At 50.2% G+C, this 8761-nt stretch overlaps 1 protein-coding gene across 1 annotated transcript; it reads right to left on the bottom strand.

Moving 5' to 3' along the window:
- Positions 1-488: 488 nt before the first annotated feature.
- LOC136993645 (BPI fold-containing family B member 3-like) lies at positions 489-6524 on the bottom strand. Its single transcript, XM_067307977.1, has 15 exons — positions 6157-6524; positions 6041-6109; positions 5415-5519; positions 4855-4995; positions 4415-4478; positions 3986-4046; positions 3499-3590; positions 3017-3229; positions 2845-2889; positions 2591-2761; positions 2212-2279; positions 1818-1860; positions 1281-1344; positions 1076-1152; positions 489-815 (listed from the first exon to the last, which is right to left on the bottom strand). The coding sequence occupies exons 1-15, from the start codon at positions 6522-6524 to the stop codon at positions 777-779; spliced, it is 1620 nt and encodes a 539-aa protein (XP_067164078.1). The 3' UTR covers positions 489-776.
- Positions 6525-8761: the final 2237 nt, after the last annotated feature.

Genomic DNA, 8761 nt, shown 5'->3' with positions numbered 1-8761 from the left:
GGGACAGGAGGGGTGGAAACAGCCGGAAGCCTACGGACGGTGAAGCACTGCTGTATTAGGGTTGTTGAGGAGCGGGACTAAGCAGCAATGAGCACAACTAAGAGCAGAGGTGTCGCCCACTGCTTCTACTGAGACGGCAAAGGGCCGAGGAGGATGCCGAAAGCCCCGGGGCTGCAAGCCGGTCATCCGCGGCAGCGCGGTACGGGCACGGCGAGTCGTTCTGTGCAACCGCACGCACGTTTCGCCAGCTTTAAGACGAAGCATGCGATTGACCTCCAGCTCGTGCCACGGGCTGAGCTTCCAAAACACGTTCGGTAAGGTACCAGCTTATCAAATTACTCACTACAGGCACAGTCCCCTCCCGGAAATGTGCTGTCGTTCTATGGGTCACATGATATAGGGGAGATGATAGAAATGGTTTCTGGCACCTGGAAACCCATATCAAAGAAATGTTTGGAGAAAGAAATATTGAGGCGGTGAAAGATTTTATTGAAAGAGCAATTCAAGAGCAACATCCTTTACGCCTAAAAATGAGCTCTGGCTCCAAACTTCGTAAGTTTGGAGCCATATTTGAATCAGCTGAGCAACTTCTCCATACCCCAATTCTAGTCTACAGCAGAGCTCATTGACCAGATGCAGAATCACCTTCTCCCCCAGGCCATGGAGCTAACCCAGGACAGCACCCAAGAGACAACAAGGACAACTGGGATTGTTTGCAGTGAATTCTCTGTCTCATCCAAGGAGAAGGGTGGAGGTTTCTCTGGAACAGGCTCTTTTTAGGACATTCTGTGGGTCTGAGAGATCACGAAAGCATTCTGCCGGGAAGAAGCAGCAGAAAAACAAATCATTTTTCTCATTTGGATTTTCACCAGTTTTTCCCCTATATCCTGCTCAGCAAGTTCCAACACTGGGCCCACACAGGCAGAGCAACCTTTTAAAAATGAGCAGCGACTCATAGGAAACGGGTTGGGAAGGGACTGCAAGAGCCTATTAATGCCGCGTGCCCTTGCCCCAGGGTTGGCTCGTCCTGCAAGTCCCCAGGAAGACAACACGTAAAAAAAAGTCAGGTCCTTACATCAACGACATCAACATTAGCACCCTCGAAGTTCATGTTGAAGAGGTTAGGCAGCGGGATCCCCACGCTGAGAGCCTCTGCAAAAACAGGGAGAAACAGTTTATCCCAGCAGTGAAACCCCAAACGCAGATGAGGGAGGAAGAGAAGAGAGTCCTGAAATACAGGCGGAGCTGCAAAGAGCAGGGGGCTCAAACCCCAGCCGTACTGTTAATTGCGGGTAGATATGCAGCTTCAAGGATGTCCTTCACCCATCTTTCAAGAAGGGAGACCTGCAGGGGAAGAAGACATGTATTAGTATCTGAAGAAAAGAGTAATGATTGCTGGGATGAAAAGTGAGCAAGTCAAGCTTATAAATCAAGTTCTGTCAGTGCAGGATGCTAGGAACTATAAAATGCAAATGCGAGGACATTTCCTTAAGTAAAGCTCTTCCAGGCATGAGTATGGGGGTGGTACACAATGAAATACTCTTCAAGTGATTTATTCTTGAATCTTCCTTCTCTTCTCTTCAGCACTCACAGTATGCTCCCAACAGCAGAAGAGAACATATATATTCAAGTGTCATTATTATAGACTATAATGGGTGTGTGAATCAACAGATCAGTCAACAATAATTCTCTGCCAAAAGAATAAAAAATGTGAAGACCCAGGAAGAATTAAAATTTTGGACCTCCTTCCCCGCATATCATTTCTGATCATCAAATCACTTGCTGCAGTGTGCAGGTCACAAGGGCTGTGAACTTACGTTGATATTGCCAATTTTCGAACCTCCCTGTCTCAGGGTGATGCTGTGAAAGATAGAAACAAGGAAGAGTCAGGGGTGCGACACATCCACTGAAGCCCCAGTCAAACCTTCAGCATGGTGCTCAGATCTTGTTTGGTCTGAAACTTGTCTTACACACATAAGGATATAATGATTTTGAATATAGAGCAACTTTTAAGTCTCTCATTACTTCGGATCTGCACTTCATCTAAGGTTAGCTTTAGGAAGACGCAGCAAAGCTCCAGCGGCTCTTTACATTTCTATCACATTTACATTGTGCTTCCCTGTTAACTGGCACCAGACCCCTCTCGTCTACCCACTGCTTAGCCCCAAGGCGCCGCCTCTTCCCTACCAGCAACGCAACGCTCTGTCCTACCTGTCAACAGCCAGGGTGGCTTGGAGCTTGTTGGCCGAGAGAGATGGGCTAACGTTCAGATTGATGTCCTGAAGTCGGAACAACAAAATAAATGAAGTTATTTCCCTGTCTACCTCCTAAGACTGAAAAGAAAACCCAGAATATTTGTAAATAACCCACCCAAGGAAGAACGCCTCCCTGTGTCTAGAAACAGTGTTTTTTGACAGATGGCATCACTGATCTTTCTCCTGAGGATTCTGACTTTCTGTCTTTATTTCAAATTATTCGCCAAATATTTTGCTTGTGCTTTGTTATGTGCATTTTAAAAGGACTGGGCACCACCATTTTAAAGACATAATAAATTCAAAAGTACAAGTACTGTATGCATACGGGCACGTACCGCGTCGAGGGTGAAGAGGGGCTGCGGCGGGGAGCCGGGGCGCTGGGCAAGCACGGCGATGGAGGCTGCGACGCTGGCGGTCGCCTTCCCGTTCCGCAGGGACACGACCGGGGCGCCGGCGCTCCGCACCTGCAGCACCAGCGGCAGGGACTCCGGGATCACCGTGGAGAGCTGCAGGGGGCCAGCAAGACGGTTAGGGCAAGGAATCGCTCTCGGACACCGGGGCACAGGTCGCGAGAAATAAGAGCACTGACCTGCGGCAGCAGCGAGCGCAGGGCGGACGTCGACAGCAGGATGTCCTGCGAAAAAAGCACGGTGAAAAACGAGGTGTTTTGGCCGGTGCGGCCGTGGGTGCCCGCGCTGGGCGCCTCCGCGCGGCAGCGGGAGCAGGCAGCCGCGAGCGCCAACGCGGGTAGGGACGCCCACCTGGCCCGGGATGGAGCCCGCCGCGCTCAGCGCCGCCGCCGTGATGTCCGTGTCAAAGGCGCCGGTGCCACGGAGGAGGCTCAGCACGGCGCCGAGCACGGTCTGCGAGAGGCCGAGCTGCGAGACGCCGCTCGCCGCCGGCGGCAGGGAGACGGGCGCCACTTGCCCCAGGCCCTGGTCCACCACGTTGCCCGCGGCGTCGCGGACGAGGAGCTGCAGGGGATGGAGAGAGCAGGGCAGCGTCAAGGCAGTGCAACTCGTGCCGTGCTCCAGGATTAGCAAGAAAAAGGTAAAGCAGAGACCCAGCGGTAGCATTAACACAGACGCCGCTGGATGACAGTCGTCAGCGTCTTTCAGTGAACGCTTCCCTAAAGATAGCTGGAAGTAAGAGGAGTCTTTCAAAAGTAGTCACCGCATCTAGATGAATTACTGAGATTCACCGACTCAAAGGTGTTTGCGCAAGGGAAAGTGGTGGCACTTACATTTAAATCCTGCTGGATGGATTTGTCGCCAATGACGGGAAGGGACCCTAGCGTGTACTGGAGATTCCCCAGAGCCCCGAGTGGGAGCACAGCTACAGGGAAAGAGGAAGAAAAGCTTTGAAACTGCAGTGAAGGAGAAATATTCCCAGTTACTGGTCTCAAAAGATATTTGAACCAATGGCTGCTCCTGCTCACAACGTTCCCAGTTGGACAAGTGTCTAGAAAGCACTTTTTTTTTTTCACAGCAAAACTGTTGTTTCCAAAAGCAACAGTTTCTGAATTGGCTTTTTGCAGAAAGATTCTCCGTTGCTGATCAGGGGTAATGTGAATTGAATGTTGTGCTTGAGCAGAAAGTTGTGGTTTTAGGAAGTTGTTAAAATATTTGTATTTATCCAACATAAAAAAGAAAAGGAAAACTAAGTGCTAGACAGACACAGGCTGGGGGATTATACGGGAGCAGAAGCAAAGGAAGGTACCAAACACTTACAAGTGACGGTGCCAAGCAGCGAGTTCACAACGCCAAGCACAGTGTTGACGACGGGGCACAGCTGAAGAGGCAGAAGTAAGTGAGATTCCCTGAGACTCTCGGGGACGTATGTCCTGCTACGTTTTATTAACGTGACCAGCAACAACTCATCAGCTTGGGCAATCCCTGGCCCCCCGAGGCCCAGAAACGTGATTGCAAACAGAGGCTCTGCCCACGCACAGGGCGCACGCGCCGTGCAATGGTGCGCGTTTGCAGGTGCGGCTGCAGCCGGAGAGGAAGCCTCGCCGCTGCCGAGTGAGCCTGCCCCTGCACGGACACACAGCCCGCACGCCCGGGGCAGCCGGTCCAAAAGGGCGACGGGTCGGCTGCACAGACTGCCCTTCCAGGCATCGTGCCCATTCATTAACAGAGATCATTTTGCAGACTTACCAGTTTAGGCAGGGTGTTACCAAGGACACCTTTTAAAGCTTGATCCAGAACTGGCACTTTGGGTCTAAATAATAGGAAAATAGGAAGTAAAAAGGTGGCTCAAATTAGTAACTAGAAACAAACATACTCTGCTCAGAAGAAATTTGAGGCCTCACTTGCACTGTGCAGGGCTGTACTTCAGGGCCTTTTTTTTTTTTTTTTTTTTAAACAAAAATGAACCTTCTGAATGTGGCCCAGTGTCAGGATTGCAGCACTACCCAGAAATATGCTATTTTGGCCACTTGAGCCAAAACTTTAAAAGAAACTTCAGCATTTTAGCCTCCCTCGTGCCAGGTACAAAAGCACTACTGCACCGTCTTCGACGATTAACAGAGCAAACGTTCATTAGCGCTGCAGCTGCACCGTGCTGCTGCCGAGCACCTCATCACACGGGCACCTACCCCACGCGGATGTTGATGTCTCCCAGAAGAGTCCTGCAGTCCTCGATGACCAGCTTCAGCGCCCCCGACGCATCCTGGACCAGTCTGGCTCTTGCCGTAACGTTTGCTTTGACCTGGACACGAAGCAGCCCACCTGCAGCACTGAGCAGAGCCCCGGGGATTAAACACAGGACACGTCTCACTCACAAACTCACAGCAGCTCGTTCTTTGTGCTGGACTTCAGGCTTCCGAATTTAATCCACCGCACCTGGGTTAGTCCCTCAGCCCAGTTCGTGGGGAGACAGACAGACAGACATGAAGGCCTCCGAGGAGCAATTTGGGAAGCCTCCGTAAGGTGCTGTCAGAGAGCTGTAGGGTGCACAAGGCTGAGACAGCGTACGTTGTCCACACGCCGCTCTCAGAGACACTTCTGATGCATCAGCATTTGAACGTGCCGTGTACGCACAAGGCATGGTAAGAAAATATTCTAACTATCTACTTTCTGAAGAGATGGAGAAAACCCCCTGTCCCGCATTGTGCAACCACCAGTTCTGCTGTGTTCCAGGTGGGAAACTACTTACGAGCCTCCGTCTATCGTGAGCTGGGTGTAGAGATTCAGCTGGAGCCCGATCCCCGGCAGGAAGCGCAGAGTGATTTGGGGGAGGGTAAAGTTCACGATTTTCAGCCTGGATAATTGAACCAAGAGGAAGCAGAAAGTAGCACGTTTGTAAAGCGGATGCCCTGTCACCTCAGCCCCCCTCCAGCGCTGGCATCTGCTTGCAGAGCCCGCGGTCTCGGGGACATGTTCTGGCAGCGAGAGATGCTCCCGCTCCCGCCCCATGAGCGCTGCCCGCCGCGCAGGTCTGTGCACAGGCATGCCAGCACACGTGGGAGGACTCTGCAGCTCAGCTCCGGGGCAAAAGACGTCTCCTATAGACCTGCAGCCCCTGAGCAACCGCCATGGTCCTCTGCCTTGGGTCAGCGAGGGAACCCTGCCGGCCAGGGCCAGCATGCGGCAAACAGAAGACACCCTTGACACGGTAGGTACATACAGTGTCTCTCAAAGGCTTGTTTATAAACCTGCCCTGGGAGGGGAAAGAGGGATTCGCATGTCTCCAGACTGCAGGCTCTGGACTAGAGTCTCCTTTCCCCAGCATGGCCCAGACCACGCACTGCTCGGGGACACCCGTCTTCTACTCTCACTCACCCTGTGAGTCCTTGTACTGCACTCAGCAGACCTTTCTTTCCAGGAAGACCGCCAACAAGACCGTCTCCACTAAGGAGGCCGCCAACAAGACCATCTCCACCAAGGAGGCCGCCAACAAGACCATCTCCGCCAAGGAGGCCACCAACAAGACCATCTCCGCCAAGGAGGCCACCAACAAGACCGTCTCCGCCAAGGAGGCCACCAACAAGACCGTCTCCGCCAAGGAGGCCACCAACAAGACCGTCTCCGCCAAGGAGGCCACCAACAAGACCGTCTCCGCCAAGGAGGCCGCCAACAGGACCGTCTCCGCCAAGGAGGCCGCCAACAGGACCGTCTCCACCAAGGAGGCCACCAACAGGACCGTCTCCGCCAAGGAGGCCACCAACAGGACCATTTCCACCAAGGAGGCTGCCAACAGGACCATCTCCGCCAAGGAGGCCGCCAACAAGACCGTCTCCACCAAGGAGGCCGCCAACAGGACCATCTCCACCAAGGAGGCTGCTGCCAATGAGACTGCTGAGCTGATCCCCGCCAACAAGGCCACCCACGAGCCCTTGGAGAAAGTTGTCTTTGGCAAGTGACCCTGCAATAGCTGAACAAATGGATGGAAGGTCACCGTGAGTCATGCAGATTCAAAGCACAAACATGCTGTGTCAGCCTGGCATCTCTTTCCTGCCACTGCTCCTCTGTTTCCCCCTTTACACAATAGCCATGATGGTACCAGCAACTGTAAAGCCCCTGAAGTCCCATGTCCAAAGTGTTTTATAAGTGCAAATTACCAGCATCATCACTACTGCTGACTTCTGATTTTCTGAGCACAGACAAGATACAGGAGGAGCAGAATTAGTCTCAAAATAAAGAAAAGTCCCATCCCTTCCATAAATTTACCATTTTCTACTGCATCTTTATCCAACCTGGAAACCAAAGGGATGTTTCCAAGAAGTCCTTGTGAAGGGGTCAGCAGGCCACAGAAGAGGAAAACTGCCCACAACTTGGACATCTTTGGTCCGGGAACTGTGGAAAGCAATTGCAATCAGTGCAGTGTTGAGACAGTAACCGCAAGCCAATGGGTCAAGGAAAGAGGGGGTCAAGGAAGAGGAGAGTTGTTCAAAGACTGACTGTCACAGCACCACATAAAAAGAAAGGGGTTGTGCAGCTCTTCCTGCTTTAATTCCTTAGCACTGGCACGCAATATTAGTTATTTCATTTGGAATATCTGGGGTGCATCTGTTCTGGGTGAGAATTTCTCTGAAAAACAAGATTCTGTATCCCCGATGAAGGGAAAACAGGACGTTTCTGACAACTCTAGTCATAGAAAGAAAAGCAATAGCATGAACGCAGGACAAATAAACCAACATATCTAGCAAGGAGAGCATCTCCTTGTTTGAATGGCAGCATCTCTACACAAATATCAAATGTCCGAGGCTTGTCTCTGCACAGAGGTTCCTTTTGTTAAAATTGTAACAGGGAGAAAATCATTTTAAAAGTTTCAGAGCCATTGAAATGTTTCCTGTATTTTTATGGGACCTACTACTAGAAGTAGCATTTATTCAAGAACTGTAATGAACTTCACTGCCCCCAATTCATTTAAATGTAAATAGTACATCAAAAAGAATCAAAATAAGCATGAAAGGTCTCATTCATCTTAGGTATAAACCTATCCCAGATAATAGAGTTATACCAAAAATAATTTAACCGATAATTGTTTATGAAAATCATGAAATACCCTTTCTTCTTCAAGGACAGTCAATACAATGAACACTCACACGTATGCCAGCGAAGCTCAGAATGAGAGCAGCTTCTCACTTTACCTGTTGGAGCATAACTAACCATGCAGCAGGCAAGAATAACAATTTCTGTTAAAAACCAAGATACCTGTGAACCTGATCAACACTCACAAGCTAACATTAAGAGTTCTCCTTCTGGAGGCATTTGACTTTGCAGAAGCAGAAGCTCCGCGCATGCCTTCAGGGAATAATTTTGCTCATACCTGACCAATCTCTTGCTCGTAAAAACCTCTTCAGCTGATGTCCCTGTCTTCTGAAGCTGACCTGCAGCGTGGATCCTTATATACAAAACTTTACAACAGGAATGAGGGAACAGATGTCATCAAGGACATCAGAATAATTGGCAGGGAGTAAAACAAACAATATATGGTTTCTGGTGACTTCCAGTGCAAATATTTCTTTATAGATGTTAAAAGTTAGGTAAGTTATTGAGCAATGGCCAGTGAGGGCAGAGGCAGACTTCAGGCCAGGTCTGGGATGGGGGTCCACATGGGATGCAGGCAAACACCTGCGTGTTGTGTTTTTGGGCTTGCTCTTCATCCAGTACCAGCCCAGTACCAGAACGTGGAGATGGCTGAAAAATCGTGCCCTACTAAGCCTTTAAAAAAAAAAAAAAAAAAAAAAAAAGACTGAAATTGAGGGTTTGCCTGAAAAATGTTGTCAATATACTGGTTACCTGAAAAACAAAATGCTCCTTTGGGGATGGGCAGGCACCACAGGCAGGGACGCATGGGGCATTGCTATAGCACCCCCACTGCTCATCGAGGCACTTTGGGTTTCACTTTTTCAGCAAAAAATTAACATGTGATGGGGAAAGGATGGATAGAAATGGTTCTGCTGCCTATTCTGTCAGCATGGCTTAGATCATGCCAGCTCACTTACCACCTGCCAGTAGGACTTTTCATGAGATGGTCATCATTACAGCAACACATAC

This window comes from Apteryx mantelli, chromosome 18 (genome assembly GCF_036417845.1).
Source record: "Apteryx mantelli isolate bAptMan1 chromosome 18, bAptMan1.hap1, whole genome shotgun sequence".
NCBI lineage: Eukaryota > Metazoa > Chordata > Aves > Apterygiformes > Apterygidae > Apteryx > Apteryx mantelli.
This window is presented reverse-complemented; position numbering and strand designations above follow the sequence as displayed.

Coding starts and splice junctions, on each gene's coding strand:
- LOC136993645 (XM_067307977.1), bottom strand. CDS start 6,524: ATGGTCCTGTTGGCGGCCTCCTTGGTGGAGACGGTCTTGTTGGCGGCC. Junction 3,591..3,985: donor GCTGCTTGGCACCGTCACTT/GTAAGTGTTTGG, acceptor CTTTCCCTGTAG/CTGTGCTCCCACTCGGGGCT. Junction 816..1,075: donor CTAATGTTGATGTCGTTGAT/GTAAGGACCTGA, acceptor TCTTCCCGGCAG/AATGCTTTCGTGATCTCTCA.